This window comes from Arachis duranensis, chromosome 9 (assembly GCF_000817695.3).
Source record: "Arachis duranensis cultivar V14167 chromosome 9, aradu.V14167.gnm2.J7QH, whole genome shotgun sequence".
Lineage (NCBI taxonomy): Eukaryota > Viridiplantae > Streptophyta > Magnoliopsida > Fabales > Fabaceae > Arachis > Arachis duranensis.
In genome coordinates this window covers 113980717-114006123 of record NC_029780.3, presented here as the reverse complement: position 1 = coordinate 114006123, position 25407 = coordinate 113980717, and the positions used below count along the sequence as shown (strand labels likewise).

At 33.1% G+C, this 25407-nt stretch overlaps 2 protein-coding genes and 1 long non-coding RNA gene across 3 annotated transcripts in view; 2 read left to right on the top strand and 1 right to left on the bottom strand.

The window, feature by feature from the left end:
- Positions 1-18134, bottom strand: part of LOC107467238 (putative B3 domain-containing protein Os03g0621600) — a 28647-nt gene extending 10513 nt beyond the window's left edge. Inside the window, exons 1-6 of the mRNA XM_052254417.1 lie at positions 17279-18134; positions 16591-16674; positions 1934-2005; positions 1425-1860; positions 1201-1355; positions 915-1158 (exon numbers count right to left, since the gene is read on the bottom strand). Of these exons, the coding sequence (XP_052110377.1) occupies positions 915-1158; positions 1201-1355; positions 1425-1860; positions 1934-2005; positions 16591-16674; positions 17279-17293 (1006 nt within the window). The 5' untranslated portion in view covers positions 17294-18134. The remainder of the gene's footprint in view (positions 1-914; positions 1159-1200; positions 1356-1424; positions 1861-1933; positions 2006-16590; positions 16675-17278) is intronic.
- On the top strand, positions 8643-10941 carry LOC107467510 (uncharacterized). The gene is made up of 3 exons (XR_008002761.1): positions 8643-10113; positions 10266-10446; positions 10857-10941. It is a non-coding gene; the product is annotated as an uncharacterized LOC107467510 (long non-coding RNA).
- LOC107467561 (NADH dehydrogenase [ubiquinone] 1 beta subcomplex subunit 7) lies at positions 13464-15641 on the top strand. Its single transcript, XM_016086689.3, has 2 exons — positions 13464-13866; positions 15236-15641. The coding sequence occupies exon 1, from the start codon at positions 13551-13553 to the stop codon at positions 13854-13856; it is 306 nt and encodes a 101-aa protein (XP_015942175.1). The 5' UTR covers positions 13464-13550; the 3' UTR covers positions 13857-13866; positions 15236-15641.
- Positions 18135-25407: the final 7273 nt, after the last annotated feature.

Here is a 25407-nt window from a genome sequence, read left to right as displayed (position 1 = left end):
TGGTGAACCGTTGAGTAATAGGCGGCTATTTCTTCGAGGTCGGCTGCTTCTATGCTCAGAAACAACGGGCCCTGGTCATAGAATACTCGAAAGATGTTCACTTCGGCGGTGAGATCTCCCTGGCAGCCGTTCTGATCGGCGGCTTCTCGCCCGGCGGCTGGGTTGCAGCGAATGCCGGATGTTCAGCGATGGCGCCGTGCTTGAGGGCAACGAACAGGTGGCTTGCGTTCACCTGTGACCTTCCTTGGTTGCAGGTTGCGGAGCTCAGGGTTCTAGCACCGTCACAGGTCTGTGCATTGAATTTGGAGAGTTTGAGTGGGGGGAGGAGAGAGGGCGAAACAAAAGGGATTGAGAATTTGAGAAAAAAGTGAAAATAGCAAAAATATGGTGGTGTGTTAAAATAAACAGCCATAATAAGATTAGGATTAATTTTCAGCTTATATTTCAATTGGACCTAATAAAAAATCTATTATAGACATTGTATACATATTTCATTATCTCAATCCTTAAAAAAATGAGTCTTGATGTAATATAACCATATTAATATTAATTTGTATCCTTTTTTCACTTGCTATTGAGTTCTCTTTATCGTTTTCTGAAATATTCATTCATTATTTTATATTTTATTTTATGAAACACTATCTGGAACCGGAACTATTCCAAAGTTAAGTTGGTAAAGCTGAGGAATTCTTTGATATTAAAACTGCATTAGTGTTGAACAAAGACTAACAAAAACCAACATATATCACATAATATAGTGTTTAGTAATTTTGCCCAATATTTACTATTTGAGAAAGTTTAGAGGACCAACAACGTTTTCATCATATTCTTTCCAAAATGTATCAAAACCAAAAGGTAAGGCCATCAAAATGCATGGAAAGTGATGTTATCTTCCAAGTTGAGATCAAACTAACTCTGCTGCTTTTTGAAAATATGAACCCTAAACTGCAAAGGATGAATGTTGATGAGCTCAAAGACACAAACATCTCCAGGAAGCAATTCACTCTCATCTGCAAACAAGGACCATCCACCACCCAAGTACCGACAATTTGAAGAGTTGCTACCACGCCTCAGTTTGACTTTCCACGATTTCTCCCCAATTTTCAGCTCCACATCCTTCTCATCCTCATCAGTATACTCTTTCATGTTTGGCACACCCTTCAACAACAATGTATCTCATATTTGTTAGTTTAATCGTACCGCTTTGTAGTGTGCTAGATGGACATGGGTTATGAACATTGTGAAGAAAGGATTATCAGACACGAAGTTCATAGCTACTTCCTGTGCTCTTTCTTGCTTTGGCCAATTCAATGATGAACAACTTGATCTTCTTTCAGCAACCTTCTTCTTCTCATCTGCTAATAATTAATTAAATAATAGAAATGGAAAATGAAATAATCCTATCTATATATATATATACATACCTTTCATTCTTTTATTACAAGGTTGAGGAACCAACACTAGCATGCTGCGTTTGTGTTTACAAGGCTTCAAAATCTCAATGGAGTCATCATCATCATCATCATTGTGCATGAGATCAAGTTTGATGTTCTTTTCATCATCACAAGCAGTAGTAGTAGGAGTAGTGTTTAACTTTAACCCCGGATAGAGTATTTCAGAGGCAGATTTGTCAAAGATGTGAACATCAAGTTGTGAATTTCCATGATAGGTGAAAAGAATCAAGTGGCCATGATCTAAGGAGTAGTTTTCAGTGAATTTGTTCCAACCCTTTTGGAACCAAACCTCATCATCATTTTTTCTAGTCCAATTCACTTCCCATTTGGTGCCATCTGGAGGCTTCAAAAACAATGGATTCGACAAACCACCTCCATATCTCCTTGTAAATTTACTTGATATTTTCTGTGTAATAATTAATCAAATTAAAGATGCTCAAAATATAGAATATGTAATGAAGATAAATAATGCTTATTACCAGAGTCTGAAGATCAGTTTTATTGAAGATAATAGCTGAGAAGTGGATAGGGATTATAGCCTTGCCACGCCACTGAGAAGAAGAAGACATGGAGATAGGCGGTGAGACTTTTCAGTGCCAAGAACACAAACTAGAAATCAATGGGTGTTAAGACTAGTATATCTATATCTATTTATTTATTTATGATGCTTAGTTACTGCTCAAGTGTCATGATTACACCTCCAAATGGTTGAATTCCCAAGGGCTATATGGCAGGGAAACTCAGTTACTGACGCTATTTCCTTTTGCTTCTAAAGGAATGCAGCTAGCGCTGCATGCCACTTCTTACAAGAATAATTACTCAAGGTAAAATTTATTGGATTGTTATTAGATTGTTATTAAAATTTATTGTTTTTATCATTAATTAATTATTAATATTTAAAAGGAGAGCAGGTTTTCTTCTTTCAAACGTTGCCCACCGAGTAGGGACTCAACGGGGAAGCGCCGCGTGTCCATTCCCGCAATGGACTCGGACCGTGCGACTACTCAAACCAAAATCGGACGGTCTGTAAAGCGCGCCATCTCGGAGGGTCCGAGTCCGTCACCATCGTCAGCCCCATACATTGGACTCGGACCGTGCGTTTTGGGCATGGAACTCGGAGGGTCCGAGTCCCTGTCCCCCTGACACCACAACCTGGTTACACACCAGCCACCCCCATACCCTTGTCATACACCACCACCGGTGCAATATGTAAATTAAAGGAGGCCCATAATATCAAGGTGGACCAAATTACAAATAATTATAGGGTTTCTTCTAGCCACAGAAAATTTGGCTTACTAAGAGCTAAATAAGCTAGTGTATGCGCTACTATATTTCCATTTCCTTTAATATGGGTAAAGTTGTAAAACCTAAAACTATTCAAAAGGGCTTTACAGTTTATTATGATAGTGCCAAAAGAACCTGCAAAAGATTGTGTGGCTTTCAAAGCTTGTATTATTTCAATATTATCCCCTTCCACTTCTACCTCCAAAAAATATTCTTGTGCCGCCAAGCTCAAGTCTATAAAAATAGCCCATGCTTCTGCCTCTCTAACTGAAAATGATGCAGCAACCTCCAGCATGGTAGCAAGCACAACCACCCCTTCTCAGTTTTTAATTACAACACCAACTCCTCCTCTCTTATCATTTATAATGGCAGCATCTACATTAACTTTGTATCTTCCTTGCTCTGGAGTCCTCCAATTATTCGCACTTTGGCTTTCTGGGTGAGTTCTTTGCAACAAGGGGACATGCAGGTCGGCCTTGGTTGCTTCCGTGTAGGCTTGGTGCGCTTTCTCCAGCAGTGCCTCTGGCCGAGAGTGTTTCTGATTGAATATTAGCTTGTTCCTATGAGCCAAATTGCGTGAAGACAGCAAAGGAAGAGCCCACCCCTTTCATCCCCAAAAAGATTGAGCATTGATTGAACCCATTGTTGCAGAGAGGTGTTGGTCGCTGTTTCCGTTCTGAGCGTAAATGGGGAGATAAACCAGAAACACCTCGTCCAGGTGCAGTCCCTGAATAGGTGAGAATCTGTCTCTTCCTTCTCCCAGCACCTTGGCCACGCTGTAGTTCCTCTGATGCCTCTCTTTTGTAAATTTGGGTTTGTAGGTAGTGACCGGTTCATCAATCTCCAGGCAAAGTTTTGGCCTCTCAAGCGGATTCTCATTTTCCAAAATTTTTTTCAAAAATGTTGCTCTGCTTGGATTGGGGTGCTGGTACGAACTGCGTTCTGGTTATGCCTTCTTATGAGGTGGTAAGCTCTCTTTACCTCATAATCTCCTTTTTTATTGTACTTCCAATAGTAGCTATCTTCCTTTGCATGAATGTCTAATGGTAGTTCTAGGATTTGCTCTGCTTCGAAAGGTAGAAAGGTATTGTTGATTATCTCTTGGTTCCATGTTCTGTCTTCTTGATTGATTAGGCTATCCACTGTGGTTTCTTTATCAAAGCCTGTTCTTGTACTCCACAGTTTGAACCCATTTTGGTTAGGAAGCCATGGATCTCCCCAAATCTTTGTATTTTTTCCTGAACTAATTTTCCACAATCCACCCAGCTCTAGCACCCACTTTGTTTCCCATATGTTTCTCCATGTGTAACTAGGATTATATCCCCTGTCTGAATCAGTGAATTTTTTTCTAGCATAATATTTTGCTTTAAGCATTCTGGTTGTGAGTGATTCTGGATTCTTGATTAAACGCCATCCTTGTTTAGCCAAAAGTGCTTGGTTAAAAGCCTCGAAACTTCGGAAACCTAACCCTCCATCCTCTTTTGACTTGCACATCTTCTCCCAAGCTACCCAGTGTATCTTTCTCTCCCCTTCCTTGCTCCCCCAGTAAAAATTGCTAATAATCCTCTCTATACGGCAGCAAAGACTTTTAGGGATTTGGAAACACCCCATAATGTACGATGGAATAGATTGTGCCACTGACTTGATTAAGACCTCTTTTCCCACTTTGGATCGACTTCTCTTTCCAACCTTTTAACTTCTTCCAGGTTCTCTCTTGGACAAACTCAAAAAATTTTTTCTTGGATCTTCCAAACAAAGTTGGGATTCCCAAATATTTTGAGTGATTTTTCACCGCCTTTATGTTCAACCAATCTTGGATAAGGATCTGTCTGGTAGGAGGTACGTTTCGGCTAAAGAAAATCTCTGACTTGTCCAAATTGATTTTCTGTCCAGAAGCTAACTGGTAGTTTTTAAAAATCTCCATCACCGATAGGATAGTTTGGTCTGATGATCTCAAGAATAAGATGCTGTCATCGGCAAAGAAAAGGTGTGTAATCTCAGGAGGTGTCCTTGCTATCTTAATCCCTTGGATTGCTTTCCTTTCTTGAGCTCTTCTCAGAAGACCGGAGAAAACTTCAGCACACAAAATAAAAAGGTATGGGAAAAGTGGATCCCCTTGCCTAATTCCTCTCCCGGGCTTAAATTCCTTTGTTGGGCAGCCATTTAGAATGATTCAGAATGATACTGAGCTGATACATTTCCAGATAAGGTCGATCCATTTTTGCGGAAATCCCATAGATCTCAATACCTCCATTAGAAAAGCCCATTCGACCCTATCGTATGCTTTTTCCATATCCAATTTCAGCCCCATGTAGCCTTTGTTTCCATCTTTCTTCTTTTTCATAAAATGGAAAATTTCGAACGCCGCTAGCCCGTTATCCGTTATAAGTCTTCCAGGAATAAAAGCGCTTTGAAAATCACCCACTATGTCCGACAGGATCAACTTCATTCTATTTGCAATGGCTTTGGTAACTATCTTGAACATCACATTGCAAAGTGATATTGGCCTGTAGTTCTTTGTATGAGTGGGGTTTCTAGTTTTTGGTATTAGGCATATGTGGGTTTTGTTCATTTCTGAGGGGTCACCACTGTTGTTGAGAACATTGAGAGCCCATTCGGTTACATCCTCTCCTACTATGTCCCACATTCGCTGGTAAAAAAAAGCCGACATGCCATCGGGCCCTGGAGCCTTTGTCGGATGCATTTGGCTAAGAGCAGATTTGACTTCTTCTCTTGTGAACTCTTCTTGTAAGATATTCAATCTCTCTTGTGTTATTTTGCCTCTAACCACTTCTGTGACTTCCTCCACATTTTCAATTCTATCACCAGCAAACAGATTTTCAAAAAAATTAGTAATCACCTCTTCTACTTTTTCTTCCTCCTCATGGACTATCCCCGCTTCATTGGTGATCTTTAGAATCTTGTTCCTACTCCTTCTTTGCGTAGCTTTTTGATGGAAGAACTTAGTATTTCGGTCTCCTGCTTTTAGCCATGTAGCTCTTGATCTTTGCGCCCACCAAATCTCCTCTTGTTTGAGGAGTTCATCAAGTTCTCCTTGCAAAACTTTGGCTTTAGCTATGTTCTCCTCTGTTTGTAGGCTTGCCTGCACTTCTTCAATTTTTTTTTGTTTTTCTTTTATTGCCTTAGGAATCTGTCCGAAATACACTTGTCCCCACTCTTTCAGAGTGTTGCTATAATTTTGGAGTTTCCTTGTAATCCCCATATTGCCCGGTATCCATGTCTTCTTAACTATCTCCTCACACTCTTCTTTTTCCAGCCAAACCTCCTCAAATTTGAACCTGTGTGATCTGTTGTTCTTTCTTTCTGTTTCTCCCATCATGTCTATGAAGATCGGACTGTGATCTGATCTATATCTTTGAAGGTGTTGTACCACAGCTCTAGGGAACGCTTTTTTCCAGCTTATGTTTTCCACAGCTCTATCCAATCTCTCTTGAACATTTTGCTCCCCTCCTTGGTTGTTGGACCATGTGAAGGCATGGCCTACAAAGCCTAGATCCAATAATTCACTGGTTTGAAGCGCCTCTTTAAATCCTCTTGTTTGTGAGAAAGTCACCGGCAGCCCTCCTTGTTTGTCCTTCTGCTCCAAAACTTGATTGAAATCTCCAAAAACCAACCATGGCTTATTCCTTGATTGTCCGAGTGATTTAAGAATCTCCCAAGACTTATTTTTGTTTGCCCCTTCCGGATATCCATAAAAGCCTGTAGCCCTCCATGAGTTGTTGTCCCCTTCTTTACTAATCACCATATTAATGTGATTTTCTGACATTGAAGAAATTTCCACTATAAGATCGTTTTCCCACAAGACCGCCAAGCCTCCAGCTCTACTTCTCCCTTCACCTCTGCAATCTACGCCAAAAATGTTGTCTAGTCCTCCTCTTCTTCTCAATCTACCAATCTCATCTGCCTTCTTCCTTGTTTCCATTAAGAAAACCAGGTTGGGATCTTTTTGTCTCAAGAGCTTGTTGAGAGCTCTAACTGCCCATGGGTTCCCAAGCCCACGGCAGTTCCAACTTACTAGTCTCATTGTTCTCGACAGGGTTGCTTTGCAACCACTGCCGTTGGTGAGTTTGTTTGGTGCTTCTTGCTTATGTTTCCATCTTCTGTTTCAGTTGTTGTGTCTCCTTGATACTTCCTTTTCCCCTCCATAACTCCCTTCCCATCCTCTTTTTATTTGTTGCTTTCTATCTCCCTTGCTCTTCTTTTCCATTTTTTTGCCCTTCTTTTTCTTTTTCCTCCATTTCAGTTTCTTTCTTTTTACCCCTGATCTCTAGCCCAGTGTATTTAGTTGACTTGGCTTCACTTTTTGTATTATTGTCATTTGGTTTGGCTGATGTATCTTTATTTTGAATCTTTTCCTCTTTGGTTACTTCTTTGTTTGCTGGCCTTTTTCTGTCTCTTGTTCTGTCCTTATAGTAGCTATTAGGCTGCTATTCCTCTTCCCTTCTTCGACAACATGTTGTTTATCGAGCATTTTTAATTTTTCTAGCTTTTCTAGTAACTTTTTTTGGCTTTGTTTGGTGGATTCCTTTTGGTTCTGGCTTGTTCTTGCCCCTTCTTCCTCCTTTTGCTTTTTGTTTGCTTCTACTTCCACTTTAACTCCTGTTATTTCTGCTCTTATCCATGCTCCGAGTTTTCTGGATGTCTGTAGTCTTCCTTCCTCCTTCTCTTCTGCTCTTTTATAGTTGTTTTCATCGTGACCTAATAAGCCATAGAAATAGCAAAGAGTTGGGAGTTTTTCATATTTGAAGTCTACCCATGTGATTCCGTCTATAGTACTGCCAATGTTCACTCCCCTTTTGATTGGCTGGTTCACATTGATCCTCACCTTGGCTTTGATGAATATTCCCTGACTGTTGTTTCCTTCAAAAAGGTTGCATTCTAGCACTTCACCTGCTACTGCTGCTAACTTCCATCCTAGCTTCATTGTTTTGCAATGTTCTGGCAGGTTCCAAATCTGGACATACACTTCAGCTTTTGTAAAGTCCATCTCTGTAGGATTGGTGTTCCTTTCCCATTGTTCCATTATGAGCCATGAGTTACTGAAGATCCATGGGCTTCCTTTTAAGAATCTCTTCATATCTGTTTCCTTCTTGAAAAAGAACTGGTATAGTTTGTTTTGAATCTCCTTCATTTGAAAACCTTCAGGCTTTTTCCAGATGTTGAGCATTGCATTTTGAACCCAGTTTGGGTTGATGATTTTCTCAGTAATAAGCTTCCCCTCTAGACTGTATTTGCACTTCTGGATCCCTTCTTCAATGTCTCCTTAACTCTTAAGTCTTAACATACATATTAGCCAATAAAAAGTGGTTGGAGTAACTTATTCATGTGTATTAGTAACCTAAAAATCGCGAGCAGTAACCACTTTGAATTTTGATTGATATGAGATTTACTCTTTTCTCTTCGCATTCCTTGTCATTGCTCGCGATTTACTCTTCTCTATTCGATTTTCTCGTCATTGCTTGTGTTCCTCATTGCTGGCGTCGCTGTTGGCGTCTCCGTCGTGTTCGTCGCTGCTCGCCTCGCCGTTGGGTTCGTCCCTGCTCGCGTCACTATCTGTTCATTGCCTACTGCTTAATTAATTCTGGTCTTGTAAAATCGCTACAATGTTTCATTGTTATGATATATTTATCTGTGGCTGCTTTAATCACTGAATGATGGCAATTTTAGGGATTGAAATTTAATTATTGTTGGTGGAATCTCAAGTTGAGAATTTAACAGTGGATTCATTGTTATTGTAGATGTTGGAGTTGGCTGGGAATTCCTTCAGTTCAATTGAGTTAGCGCTAAGTTTTTCGCCATGCTTCCAATTACGTTCACTTCTTTTTTTTCTGCTTCTCTCTTTGCAAATTAGGTTTGCTTTCATAGCTACAATATTTAGGGAATTCTTGGAAGCTTTGTCTTGGCTACAACTACCTCAAGTGCTTAAACATTTGATGGTTTTTGTGTGCAATAGCTATTTCAATGGTTTTATCTTGTAAAGTTGTAAACAATGGTTTGGCTGCTTGATGGATTTTGTGTGCAATAGCTATTTCAATGAAAAACTTGTTTTACTACTTTAACTTATAAAAAATAATTTAACTTCAACCTGAAGGCTGCTCAATGTGATCACTGATCAGTTTGAAATTTACATATATGCTGTTGTTTAGTATTTTGTAATCTATATATTATTTGATTAGCTGAGTAGTTGTAGGGTCAAGTCTTGTTCTGTTTCCTTTTTTAGCTAAATTGTGTCTCTCATTTAAATATAAGGTATTGGTACAGATCAGAATGTTCCGTGCCTGCATTTGTTTTTTGCTCTTCCTGAGATTGCACATACATAGATAGATACTCCTTTAATTTAAGCCATTAGTAATTGTAATTATTTAATTTAAAACATTAATTTGTGGGCATGTGATTCATCTACTACTAAATAATATGTATGGACAGATTGGGACGAGAAGTAAGCCATGTATGTTAATGGAAATTAACCTAAAAATGGTTCATAAAGCTAAGCTACACATTGCACATGTGCCTCCACAACTTTGATGAACTATACACAATACAGACATGCATTGCATAACTTTGTATTTATGTTCGTTATATATCATATGTGTGTTTGTGCCTTATTGATTTAGTTTAAGGGGGGAAGTCCATTTGAATTAAGTGTAATTAAAAAACCTGGGTACCTCATCACTGCATTGTAATCTCCCCATTTAGTTAGAGGTCAGTATTTGTTTAGATATAAAAGCACATGCATTTCTATGTTTAAATTTTCATATAGAAATCAGTGTTTTTGTCTTCGCTAGTTGCTACTTAGTAATAAATTTTATTGTTTTTCATGGTATCTCCAAGTACTAGTCATTTCAATTAATTGGATGTCCTTTTGACATTAGAATTTTACTGCATGCAGATCTATAATTTGGACAGCACAGACTTTGCAATTCTCTTGCAGTTTCATTTAAGCTCTATGATTTGGACAGCACAGACTTTATAGAATGCCAAAGAGGTAGCTATTCTTTTTATTTGATGCTTCAGGATGTAAGTAACTTATTTTTTTATGGAGGAAGAGATGGATAGATTCAGCAAAGTTCAAGAGAGTTTCTTGCCAAGTTCTTCAACTCTCAATATACTTGAATTCATGTTAGTGATCAAAACATAAATGTGGAGCCAATTAAATTGTTGCAATTGTGAAAAATGTGATGCTTTAGTAATTTTTTATTTGAATTTTGGCAGATTGTTGATATTAACAAAACTCTGTTGTTGTTCATAGAGCTTCAAACCTTAGGTGACAGCTTCTGTGATTTGGTTTAATGGAGGTTCCAATTTACAGGAATACCAAAGATTTAGAATTGGAAATGATGGGAACTTACAAGGAGTAGGCCTCTTCATAATTTTTTAAATTTATTAGGAATATGCCCCATTACTTAATTGCTGCTAGTGGCTTTACTAAATTATATTATTTAAGTAAAATCACCAAAATTAATTCATTCATTAATTATAAGATAATTTTGATGATAATTGTGATAGGTGCTATTAGATTGATTCTTTGGACACTTTGGCTCTACTCGGTGACCGTGACCGCTTTGCCGCTTCCGTTGAATGGATTGGTAAAAATAACCAGGATGAAAAACATGAAAACAAAGGAAAAGATGAGAGCTGTGAAGTTGCTAAAAGCGGTGCATCTGAAAGGGAAGATGCAACTGACGAGGTAATGCTTAGCTTCTGGTTCTTTTTTCTTCTGCAAAAAAACCTTGAATATATCGAGTTATTATGAAGTTTAAATTTGTAATATATCTCTTTGTTAGTTAGCTCCATATTTATATAGAAGTTAGTTTAGTCAGTGGCAAGAATAGAAGATTGAGATCTCTTTTTGCACATAGTAGAATCTTGAAGCTTCTTCTCTGTTTTCTATTCTCTCCTTACACATCAACTCTGTTTTAATTTAGTAATTTATGTATTTGGTATTTAGTGATTTTGTGTCTTGCATGAATGAAATCTAAGGCAAGCTATTTATTACTTTTATATCTATGTATTTAATATCATAAAGAAATTTCTATTATTGTAATTTTTTAGTTTTAATGATAAGTTACTTATTTTTTTGTTGTGTATTATTTGCAGATTTAGCATATAGGACAAGTCAAGCATGGATATAAAATATGCAAGTAGATTGACATCTTTTTTACAAATATTAATTACTATTTTGTTATATATTGTTATATAAGAATTTTATTATTTTGTCGAGAATTATTGATGGACATGTATTTAAAATACTAATGGATCCTTTTAATATCTATTTTAATTTTTACTTTATTATTAGTTATTTTGTCTCTTTTATAAATTTTTTTGTTGTGCACAAATTTATTTATTAATTAAAATAATTACATATGTATGAACAAAAAATTTTATTGTAAATTTTATTTTTTTGTATTTTTATTACAAAAGTAACTTTTATTTTTGCTCAAAAGGCAACTCTCCTATTAGTTGCATATTTTGAATATTAGACAACACTTAAATAGTTGCATATCCAAAAAAAAAAAAAGCAACACTTGTATAGGTTGCATATCCAAAAGAAAAGGCAACACTTGTAAAGATTACATATTCAAAATTAATAGGCAACACTTTAAAGGATTGCAAATTCAAACTTATAAGCAATGCGTAAAAAGATTGTATTTTATTGCAAATAGCCAACACTTTTTAGTAGTGGCCAAAATATAAGAAAATACAACACTGCAAAAGTGTTGTCTCAAATACACCTTTGAAGTGTTGTTGTTTTTCAACCAAAGACAACACTTACCAGGTGTTGTCCTCAAAAGCAACGCTTTTGAAGCAAAAAAGTTTTGCCTTGATCTAAGGCAATGGCCGCACATGCAACGCCGCCCAAAAACGTTGTCTTAGATCCAAAAGTGTTGACATAGATCAAAAGCAACATTTTTATCAGCTTTTAAACAATACTTTTTAAATGTTGCCTCAACTTAAAAATGTTGTAGTGAGAAGACATGGATCGAAGGGGATAGTTTTTATTGTGAGGGGTCGCGTTGTTTTTCTAAGAAATGGACGGGACTGGGTTGATAATTCATTCTTGTTTAAAGTAGCTAATAGTTATATTGTTATTTAAGGACATATTTAAAAAGATAAATATTAGATTGCTATTAAAATTTATTGTTTTTATCATTGATTAATTATTAATATTTAAAATAATGAGATAAAGTATGTTATTGAATTATTAAATTAAAAGAATTGATTTTGAAGAGTAAATAATAGTTAAAAATAATAAATTTAAATAGCTCCCTAATATTTTTTATTTAAAAATATAATTTATCAATTGTGTTTTACCGGAGATGCTAGAAAAAATGCTAAAAGGCTATCAAAATTTATTATTTTTAGACATTAATTAACTATCAATGTTTAAAAGTATGAGATAAAGTTGAGTTGATGACTAAGTAATAACTAAAAATAATAAATCATGATGGCTCCCTAGTATTTTTCTGCTAAAAATACTATAAAAAAATGTTCGACAAAAAATAATTGAAAATATATTTTTATTATATTCTTAAATGTGTCTTTAAAATATAACTTAATTAAATGTTTTAAAAATTATCATAATGAAAAATTTTTAAATTTTTTATATATTTAATATATTAAAATATAAAAAATGATCTATTTTAGAATTTCTAACAAAAAAAATTTTTATGATATTTTTAACTCTTAACACACATATTAGCAAATTTTTTATTTAAATTAAAATAATTATCTAAATTAGTTCCTAAAATTTTTAAAATTAAATACTTTAGTTCTGAAGTTTCAAAGTATACCAAATAATTTTTAATGTTTATTTTTGTCTAACAATATATTTTTCATCTAATTTAATTTAAAGAGTGAAGTATAAAATAATTTTTAAATAATAAAAAAATTTTAAAATAATCTCTATTTTTTTTAAATCCAAAATAATCATTTCGATTACATGAATCAAATTAAAAAATCTAACAAAAATAAATATTAAAGATTTTTTATGCATTTTAAAATTTAAAAGATTAAATGTCCAATATTAAAAATTTTAAAATATAATTTAAATCATTACTCTTAAATTTGCTACTAAAAATTTATTGACGGGCAATCTAGAATAAACATTTAAATGTAGATTTAAGATTGTTGTAATGGTTTAAAATAAGATGATGGATATTGTCACTCTAATTTTGATAATGTAATTTTCTTTTACAAATTCATGTAATATACAATGTTTTTGCTTTGTGCATGCAATAATTTATTAACTAACGATAAACCTTTAAATGAAATTCAGATTTACGATGGACTAATATCAAGTTAGAATATACCGTGGACAACAAAAAAAATGTAATATACAACGTAAAAAACAATATTTAGAGTGACATTATTAAAAAAAAAGAGTGAAATCATTATTTTAATAAGCGAAAATTTTCAATACAAAGTTTTCTTTTATTATCAAAACTCCTTATCTAAATATGAAATATCTTTTTAACAAATATTATTGTTTTTGAGTTTATATTTAATCAGTTATAATTTATACTCGTATTTATAAGACTTTGAACATATAGAACATATATTTAATTGGTGAATAAAAATACTACAAAAGATAATAAATTTTTCTGCTGCTTAGTCGTTTCTCTACATAAAAATATTTTGATAGAGTGTTTTTAATTTATAAAAAAAATAAAATTGATTGGGTAAGAATTAAGATGCTGTTCAATATTGAGAGGGCAGTGAAGACACTATAAGGGAGGAAGCGCAGAGAGCGAGCAGAGAGTGTGTTACAAAGAGAAGCAGTGAAAGTGAGAGATGGAGGTTCCCGGTTCATCGAAGAAGATGATAGCGACGCAGGAGGAGATGGTGGAAGCCAAGGTTCCCCTTGCATACAGGGACCAGTGTGCGCACCTCCTCATCCCTCTCAACAAGTGCCGCCAGGCCGAGCTCTACCTTCCATGGAAGTGCGAGAACGAGCGTCACTCCTACGAGAAGTGTCAGTACGAGCTCCTCATGGAGCGCATGCTTCAGATGCAGAAGATCAAGGAACGAGCCTCCCTTAATCACTCCCAATCCAAGGGCGCCGCCTTTCCCGTCATCCCTAAAACCGCCAATGCCTGATTCATTCCAGGTTTCTGCTTCTCCCTGATCTAGGGTTTTCGGATTCATTCCTCATTCCTGATTAATTGATTAATTGCTCTCGTTATCAATATTCTCGCGTTCGGATTTATGGGATTGTTCACGCTTTTACTTGATTAGGATTAGAGAATGTTAGTTTCGTAGGTGTCTCTTTGTGGATTAAATTGGGTTTGCTGTTACCGTAGGACCATAATTTTTGTTCACATTAGCTGCACAAACAGAAAAGTTTCATGCTTGTAGCTTGTAGTGTTAATCTTATCTTCTTTAGTTCTTTCTGGCTCTATGAATGGAGAATGGGGATGTGAAGATTGATCCTCCTACTACAAAACCAGTTAAGTTATATATATATTTTACCCCCTGCGTTGTGTGTGTAATGTGTTTTAAGTTGACTAGACTTCATTTTAATTTTATTATTGTATAAAACTGAAGAGTATGCGTGTTTTTAGTTGCAAATGATGGTTGGTTGGGCTTGATTTCAACGACTAAATACCCAAGATGGCACTTGTAATTTACATCAAGCCTCGAATTGATCCCTGAAATTTCAATTAACCCATTCTGAACTTCCACATTTTGATTTGTGACATGCATTGGCCCCAGGTTCATCTCCATAAACCCTAAACCCAGCTGAGTTGGCACTTAAGCGACAGTGGCAACAATAGAGTTTGCTTAGAATGGCGTCAAGGAGGAGAGGGAGAGTAATAGTCAAGTGGTTTTTATGTGAATGATCTCTTCGTAGGGAGAGATGTAATTTGCACAACCACAAAATGACATTGTTTCCATTTGTTCACTGTTGCAACTTAACGTGCCAATTTAACTTGCTGTTAACAGAGATAAACTAAGGGATTAACACCAGACACAATTGGAATTTGGGAGATCGGATTCAGTTAATTGAAATTTTAGGTGTTAATTTGTGGCATGATGCAAATTTCAGGGGTTATTTTGGGTATATACTCAATTTCAACTTATTGTTGAAGATGGTAGGAGTTTGTTACTTTGACCCTGTACTCATGGCTTTCCACTGGAGTAGATGTAAATTATGGTTGATTCGGTAGGTTCTAACACATACTTTAATATTGATGACTGCCTTTGTTTGAACAATTGGGGAAAAAACATACTAAGATAATTGCTTGCTGGAACAAAATGTGAATTCATGACTTTATGCACACATAATGTTGAATGATTAATTGAAACGGAAATCCTGTTGCCTAGAACATGACTCAGCTGTTTCAAATTAGATTGTAAGTTTTGATATCAGTTGCTTATTTTGCTTTCCACTTCTTTTTTGTCTGTTCCCACTTGCTTGGGGTACTGGTACTGATTCTGCCTATTGCTTTCTAATGCGTATGATGTGCTTTTGGCAGGAACCTTTGCTTGGGTGGGAGTTCTTTCATGTTTTTCAGTTGTGTGAAGTCGAAATTAACTTGGATTGTTTGTCCAGAGACTACCAAAGTGTTTATACTTTAATTCTCGCAATTTCTCATCATGGACACATGTTTTTACTTGAAAGTAATAAATTTTTCTTAACTTTTCGTAAGTGGAGATATGGTTGGTTTGCCACTTCTATTCCCTGACCAATCATCACATATGTTTGAAATATTTTTGTTAAAGGATCCAGATCTCATTATATATCACTCAAGTACTGATAAACCCTGTAATTACCTTATGTGCTAAGAGACTGGCTGCTTTTCTATAAATGAAGAAGCCAGTTCTTGGATTTTGTCATCTTCCTCATTTGATAGAATTTTTGCCTTCACTGCTGTTGCAGCATGTTTTACTTTCTCCATTTTGTTATCATCTATCTTCTATGAACCATAATATACTTTTGTGCCGTTCTTTGATTGATCTTTGTCTATCATCATATGAAGGTTATAATCTTTTACATTAAGTCATTAACTGATACATATCACACACCCAAAATTGAAACTAAAAATTAAATTAAAAAAATATTCTGAGTTAGACCTTTGTTCATACATACACCACTTATTAATCTACAAATAACCACTATATTTATTTTCTACTAAACGTGTTTGGACATTGAAAAAAAAAAAAAGAGACTTGTTTTTCTAACATTTTCAACACCAGAAATTGAAGTTCAGCAGCTTGTCTCACATGGGAGGCAACTTTCATTATAAATATAAGTGAGCCCAGAACTTCACCTTGTGATTATTACTTTATAATATTGGCCAAAATAAAGAACACAAAAATAACGTTAGGACAAAGTTTCTCAGAACGGTATTTATTCCAATATTCTTCTGTGTGTACAAATTGTAAAATTTTCTGAGAATGGAGCAAGCATACCGAGTTTTGGTTAACACGGCAAGTCCTCTCTTCCTCATCTCTTTTGTTTCCTTGATACCCAGGCCCTCAATTGTTGTTTTAATCAATCTAGGATAGATAGGTTTATGTGGTTTCCACAGCATGAGATAATTACAGGCCAGTGTTTGGGATTATAGTTCCTGCCTCTAAATAATATAATTGCAAATTCTTGATTAACTGTTGTTTTAAGGGGGCACCCTGCACTGAATAACTCAGTTTTAGGACCCACCGCTACATAGTAAAGATTATACTGATGCCCATCTATGAAAAATTCATTACATCACTAAATTTGAAAATAAAAGATATATAAAGACAAAATGTGATCACTTGGAGTTGGTCAAAAGAAATGTATTAGAATCAAAAGAAAGCCAAAACCCAGGAAAAACCTGTGTGAACATACCTGCATTAGACTCAAAATGTCAACATCATCACCAACTTCTATGATTCCTTGCTCAACCAGACTTGTGGCAACTGTTCCTCGTGCCTTCAACAAAAATAAATGATAAGAAAGCTGAGATAACATTCTGTATATTATATCTTAAATAAAGATATAACTTTCCAATATTTAGGAGCAAGCCAAAGTAAAATTATATAAACTTTCAGAAAATATATAAACAGAGTTGGGAGGTCATGAATATTTAAGTCTAGAGTAGCACAAACAGAAGCCATGAATATTTATGTTTGTGACATTTTAGCGTCAAAAAAGTTGAGCTGCCGTTAAGACTTAGCTTATTGCATGAGAGAAATTAATTTGACACTCATCACAATCCTATATATAATGCAATATAAGTAAGTGAACTTAATAATTACTCATATTGTTGGAGTCGATAAAAAATAGTATGAATTGTGAATTACTCTAAAATTGTGTGGATTACGACTACTAAAAGAAACATATATGTGAAGGAAGCAAAAATAATGGAAACACAGTTTTAAAAGCTGCTCTGCCGACAACTTCTCTATAAATTACTATTACAAATGCAAAAAGGATTATTAGCTTGGTGCACGAATGATATGCTGCTTTTTTTGTCTTGGAAAAAGAAAAAGAAAAATAAAAGGAATAGAAACACCAGATCAAAGAACTGCACTACCTCATGTTTGAGCATGTGAATTGTTTGAACCTGAACTATTGCAAAAACAAAAAGAATATTTTAAATTAGTTACGACATTATTTAAGAAATGAAACTCTTTCAGTTTGCCTGGGTTTACATAGAATTTAAGCAAAATTTCTATCCCTAAAGTACTGCTGCTCTAGTATCACAAAGCAAGACTGAGAAGAACAAAAATCAAACATGAGATAATGTTGTAACTAACTGATAATATATGCAGCACAATTTTTTAGAAGAATTTAGTGGGGTTTTCATAAACCAATTAGCCAGCAAAGATTTAACAGACAAAATAAATAAATAAAGAATAATTGAGGATTTATTGATGAAAGATATTTATTAGAATGGATGTAGTTACATGTTTCCATCTTTACTCCTAAATATAGGGGTTTGAAAGAATTAAAGGACCTCTTGCAATGAAGAAAATTAAAGTCCAATTAAGTACCTTGCAAGTTAAAGGACCTCTTGAAGGATGACACTTTGGATCCTATCATGCAGCAGCAGCAGCTTTTCATTGCAACATATATAGAAGGCATACATTCATGCTAGCTGTAGTAGAGGAACGGGTCAAAATACCAGTTAGAAAAAAATGGCCAACTCCATTAGCAATGCATTTGAATACATTGCACAACTCACAAAAAAGGCAAAACCACATTGTTTAAATTCCCCAAAGAATCTACAGACAGATCAAAGTGTTGTTTGAAGGGAAAAGCCTCAGACCCTAGGCCTGTAGCAATGGGAAAAATGAACCTGACTTGCTATTAAATGAAGGCAACTGTGAAAGCTTCTTAGTCAATGATTCCTGGCCGCAACCTTTGTGCTTACGGTTGTTTGATAATATGCATTTACGGTTGTACATATTAGTATATCTAAATACCCAAACTTCCAAGTTACCATTTGACAGTTCAAGTGTTCAGAGCTAAATTCAGTAAATTTGGAATGATTCAACTTCAGAATAGTAGTAGTAGTACTACTTAGCATAATCAAGCAATAAAACTCAAAACACTTCCAAAGAGCATAAAATTTTTTCAAAAAATTTTTTTGATGTCAATCATAATAGAGATCCTGATCTCAGGCTTCAACCCCACAGAAGACGTTCATATCACAAAAGTTCATTCTTCCCCTTGTTCCTCTTTGCTAGAGAGACCAAAAATCGCACAAAAACTCATTACACACTTGTAATCTAAATTATAATTAGAAAAGTTGCAAACCTTTTGCAGCACAAACAAAAATTCTGGAAAACCAAAAATTCGTCAACCTCAGGGTCCAAATCCCCTAGTTACAACGTCGTAATGATCACATTTGCAGCACCTGCTGCCCGACTGCGAACCAAATTGTTTTGAATTTCTCTTCTATGTTACAGAACTTTTAATTTTGATTATTTTATAGATTTTTGTTGTTTTGCCACTTGTCAAACATTGAGCTTATACACTCGTCCATCACTGAACGCGCCACTTGTCGAGTAAAGAATCAACTACTACTCTCCTATTATATATTTAATAATAGATAATAGATATATTAATAGATGTTTTGATTCAAGAGTTTCATGGTTTTGTTGGTCTTCAATTTGGATTATATTTTGATATACAAGCCTGAAATCTTTACATCTTGAATCAAGCTCCCCAAAAAATCAAATGGGCATAGCGATTAAAATAATTTGTTTGAGGAAATATTAACACTAACACACACCACGTTAAGGGTTACCATTCACTCTTAGTCTAGTCAAGTCCTGAGTCCGGATGCACATATTGCAAGGCAAACATCGATAAAGTTTAAATGTTCAAAACTTACAACAACTGAAAGTGTAACATCGAATCACCGAATCCTTTTCTTTTTTTTTTGTTTTTTTTCCTTGGTCAGGTGTGTGGGCCGGTAACAAACCAACCCTCAATCTTTTTCTTTCGATTGAGCTGTTCGTATTTGGAGCGATGTGCAGTAGCATTCTGTAGTAATGGAGCAAATGTAGAATATTGGGCCCAATAGTCATTAGGCTAATATTGTACTTTTAGTCTATATACTGTTTACAGCAAAAGGCCCAGTTACTCAGCCAAGCTTTATCAGTGATATTTTTCACTAAAAAGATATTGACCATAAATCTGATATATATATAAAAAAAAAAGATATTGACCATAAAAGAGAGCAAAAGGAGACTACTTAATTAGATTAGGGCCGAGTTAATTTCATTGTTTACAAACTATAGCATTTTTAAAATCACACATTATTCAAACATATTGATTCTAAGTAACAGAGGGTTACTTAGCAAGAAGAGGTTTTAGTTCACCACAACATAGTGAGCTACAGTTGGAATCTAATCTTTGACAGGGAGAGCCCACTCACGTTTAAGTGCCCTACATTATTCAAATATAATTGTTTTCCGTAAGAGAGATTAATTTATGCCTAAGAATTTATCGTATGTAATTTAAGTTCAAAAGTTAAAGTTAATAAGTACAATATGACATGAATGGAAGTGATTAAACTATACAGTACAAAGTACATACTAATGTTTGCACCAAACAAAGAAAAGAAACTATAATGTCTAAACTCTAAATTACGTTAAATCCAATTTTGACCAGTCATAATTAAGTCTAAAGTATAAATTAGCTTAAGATTAATAGCAAAGTAAGATACGAAACTAGATGAGTCTTTGAAAATATGAGAAGAAGCATATAGCTTGAACGTAAATAAATGTGAATAAATAGTGGGAATAAAGAGGATTGTTGTCAATGTGATGTGTGTAGAGAATGTGCAATGATTGAAGAAGGGTGCCCACCATCTTGACTTTGCAAGTTTGCATTCTCTAGACACTGAATTAGGTTATAACAAGTTTGAATTTATTGTATCATGTCTTTGTTCTTGCAATTTAACAACACTTTCCAGCAAGACTTTTAAAAACTTCCACATATTATCGCCTTCCCACTCTCGTGGGATGATTTCAAACGCATTAAACTCTCCAAATTCCGTTGACAAGGTTTACTAATTAACCACATCACATGACTTTTATATATATAAGATAAGATAAGATGTGGATGTGTTTATTATTCTTTAAAATTATATGATTTATTAGTAATATGTTATTATTTTTCTAATTTTAATACCTCTTACACAATTAATGATTTGAACGTCAGAATTTTTTTTAGATATTATTTTATTGGGTAATGCTAGGTAATCGATAATTTTTTTGAACAACATAAATAACTACCAATAAAATAAAAACATACTACACTTCCAAATTATCTATCTAAATCTTAATATTAAAATAATCATCCGCATACCTAGTAAAATGAACATCCAATATATGTATTGTTCACATTGTTCACCAATAATACCTATACTTTTCCTATTTTATTTGGTTCGTAGATCATGACTGATTTGAAAGTTTTCGTTCTTCAAAAACTTACCAAGGTAAGTTACTGATGAACACAAACCAATCAACTTCAATTTATTTAGAGGCTTTTAATGGTACCATGAAACATTAATCATAAGTTAATATGAGTTTTGATCAGGCACTTGGACTTCAAATATGATTTTCTTTATAATAAAATTGGCTTCTCATGAATGTGAATGCATTTATCAGAAAAAAGAGGTGACTTTGAAGTTTGAATAATCTAAGTACGTAGAGTCAAAATAAGTAGCTGTAGATAATGTATATGACCAATGAAGAGAATGACACTTGGTATGGTACATGTATGATGAACTCATGCATGCATGAGCATGAATTTGAATTCTGTGAAGTCAATCAATAGTTCAATACCTCTTTGTTGGGCAAAGTAAAATATTGGTTGATACATTCTCCTTATATATCAAGCAAGTCTAATTCCATATGTTATATGATTAATTAATTAATAAATTAATTGGGATTGGCCCCATTCTTATTGTCCCTATCTTCATTCTTTGGCTTTATTTAATTAATCCTTGAAGATTGGGAATTAGTTGGATTGATCAAAATTAATTTGTACGTACGGGAAAGGTTTTATTTGGTTTTAATTATTATTAGGGTCTGTCTTTGGCCATCGCAATTCTCACGCACGTAACTGGATCGCCATTTAGAAGGATCTAATCATATAATTCATCATGATCACCTAATCATGATAACACCCCTGCAGATGGTAGATTTCATTTGCCTATCCAATTATATAATTAAGTGCTCTTAATAGAATTCTAAATATTTAACTCAATTCTAAAAATTTACTTAAGAAATGAAGGTTATCTCACATATAGAAATTATTTACTCAACAAAAAAAAATCGATAAAAAAAATTAATTTAGTGTACGATATTTAATTTAAAAAATTAGAATATGAGTCACTTATTTAATGTAAAGTTATAGAGTAATTTAATATATTTATGATAATGACATAATAGATAATATACAGATAAATAATATCGTGATATGTAGTATAATTATCTATATTAATATGCCACGTATTATTGAATAATTTATTATCATATTATTATATACGACCAAATTATAAAATAATTTATGTCATTATTAACTGTTTATATCATCAAGCCACATTAATATATTGTTAATAAAAAATAATAAGAAGCTAATCGTAATATCCTTTTATTAATCTCAAAAACAACATTAGTATAATTAAAATCCCAAGAACGATTTCGAAGTTAATATCATTAATTTCTTTGAGGCTTAACTCGGTAAAGTTCTCTTTGGATTCCTATCAATAATAATTAGATATTGTGATGATCTGATTTCGTGTCTCTTTCATATTTTATTTTATATAATATTGTATTTTTCTTTCTCTTTTCCGTGGGACCTTTCTATCAAGTTTCTAGCTAAACAATAAGGTTCGTGCATAAATACATAGTTATATACATTTACGTTACCCAAAACACTACGTACCATTAATTAATAGCAACAAATGCTTTTACTGTAGATTAATGTGGCATTACATGATATTGTATAATAGTTTTTAATTAAGATATTGTACATCATGGGATTATTCCAATTAAATCTTAATTATAAATTATTAATTAAAATAATATATACGTTTATCATGTGGCGGTATAACAACTTACAATATTTTTTATAAGAAAAAAATTAAGATCAGAAAGGAGCTCGAATCTCTTAATAATTATATTATAATAAGAAAAAAATTATTTATTAAAATATATTAATTTTGTAATGTAATAATGTAAGTATATATTATAGTAGCTAGGTAGCAAATAAATGGTGCCAAAACAATCGTCATTTTTACTCTACAATAATAATAATGCACGATCAAAACAAAATTTAAAGTATTTTTGTCTCTTGTAATTGTGTCTGCACATGAATTGTCCTTTTTTTCCTTTTCACACTTTGTCAAAACAAGATGGCAAAAGGTATAAATAGTCAACATAATTTTTTTCTTTTTTTTTTCTTTTGTCTTTTTCCCTAATTCCCGAACCAAACAAATAAAAGTAGATGCACCCTGTGATTGATTAGCCGTAATTATTTAATTAATTCACTTATACTTAACAGGAGTGTATGTTTACGGTGCAGTTTAGATCGATTTTGAGTCAAAAATTCATTCGATTCGAACACAAAATTTATTTGTAGTGCAGTTTTGATTGGATGTTTAAAAAAAATTCGATCCGATTCAATCCAATTTCAAGCAGTTTGGATTGAGATTGGATTTGCAGTTTATAAATTAAAAAAATTAAATACATATAACAAGTCTCAATATCAAATTTTAAATAATCAACAATGACATAACAAATCTCAATAATATCTTAAAAAACCAACGATAACATAACAATAGAAATAAAATTATAGGTTAATTAAAATAAATAAATAAATAATATTTTAAACATAAAATATTTATTAAATAATAATAATACATGAATAATATAAAAATTTATAAAAAATTGAACATGTTATAAGTATAATTATAAATATAATAATAAAATAATAATATTATAGCACATTGTGCGATTAGATTGGATTAAATATATTATAAAAAATAAATCCAAAATCTGATCCGATACAATGATTTGTAAAAAATAAAATCCAATCAAATTCGAACTAATACAAATTTTAATCGGTTTTTGATTTAAATTGAATTAAATAAACGATTTAATTTAGATGGATTTAGGTTTAAACACTCCCACTTAACAATGCTCTAAAACTAAAAGCCACGGATTTGGGGGTGAGGGTGGGAAATTTCATATATATCATGCCTTGATTAAAGTGTTTCTTGCAGGGATTTTGTTATGGAAATTTTTGCATGTTTTGTTAGGTTTCCTTGAATGAAGGAAAATTAATAAATAATTAATATATTATATATTATATATAGTGTGTGTTTGTGGGGAAGAAAGAACGTGGGGTTTTGTTTTTGGACACATTATTCACCATCTCTTTTGACAAAATGGGGGCTAATGTTAAAGAATGTCAAATTTTATTTTTGGGGTAGCAGGTTACGAATTATATGCAATCGTGGTAAGAATAACACGTGCAAATTCATAGCTACTATTTTTGCATTCTAAATTAAATTAGTAAAAATGATTGACTTATGACATTCGTAGCTTAAACAAGAAGGCAATTAGGTATAAAATTTGAGAAATATTGCAACACAAACGGAGGGTAGAGTTTGAAAAAATCAACACTGAAATAACCAAATTTAAAAGTGCCATGCAAATGGAATAGTTTAGTAAATTTCCATGCATCTTATAAGATATTCAGTGACCTTTAAATTAATATAAATTGGAAAATTCACGACAAATAGTTTTGTTAATTTTAGCTAATTTTGAGAGATTTTTTATTTTTTGAGAGTCATCTTCATAACTTGTTCGAAATAAATAATGTTATCTTTAAAAGAGTGTTGACTTTTTATTATCATTCAACTCTTATACATAACTAAGTAAATTTTGATTATATAAATGAGAATGATCAAAACTACTAAAGTTGGGGTAAATAACATAAACAAATTAAATGACTTCTAAATTCTAATATTATATTAATGTCTTAAAATAGATCAATATAAATATATGTTTTAAAATAAAATTATATAAATCAAATCAACTAAAATTTGATTTATGTTTTTTCAATCTAAATCGAATCAAATTAATTCAATTTACTATTGATATAACATATATGTTATGTATAGTAAATCAAATTCATTTAAATAAATTTATATAAATTTATTTTAAGAATATAAAATATTGAAGAATGTTTTTTTTTTTGTGGGAAGATAGCTTTGAAAAGAGAAATTACCCAGCTTTTCTTTAATCTCGGGTGAAATACGATCGGGGGGCCAATTCAAAGCCCTCCGGTAAAATAAGAACCTCAAAATAACAAGGGTCAAGGTCGACCAGTGAGACGATGGGGGATAAGCTTCATCGTCGAGAGGGAAACAGCCCGGATCACCAGCTAAGGCCCCTAAATAACCGCTCAATGATAAAGGAGGTAGGGGTGCAGAGACAGCCAGGAGGTTTGCCTAGAAGCAGCCACCCTTGAAAGAGTGGATTATTTAATTTATTTATGTCTTAGAAATTGCATAAAAAAATTAATATTAAGTTTCTTTTCTTTTCTGAAATTAACTAGCTAATAGTAAGAAATTGTTTTCTTATGATATACTAGTACTATTTTTACAACAAATTTTTAATATGATTTACAGGGCCCGTTTCATTGGGAACCCACATTAATTAACTAATTAAACTCGTCAAAGAAAATCATAAATCCCATTAAAAATTTGATGAATATGTCAGAAAATTCACACAGCCCCCTCTAGCTAGCTCGGCGGTTGACAAGACTCAGCAGACGAACCGCGTATACATATATTGCACATAGAAAATTATTAGAATAAATTAACTATAAAAAATGTAAACATTTATAATTTTAAAAATTTAGTTAACACGTGCTCTAAAAATATATATTAAAATTATTAGTTAAAAAATTATTATAAAAAATACATAGTTTAGTTTTCAATATAAATAGTTTAGTTTAAGACGAATAAATTTATTTAAAATTTTTAAATAAATGTATCGTATTATTTTAATAAAAATTCCAACAACAATAATATTATCTAATAAATTGTATTTTACTTAATGCTATCTTCTTAGCTTGATATATCTATTTTAGTTAATGTTATCTAATAAAATTTCTATCTTTAAATACGTTTAT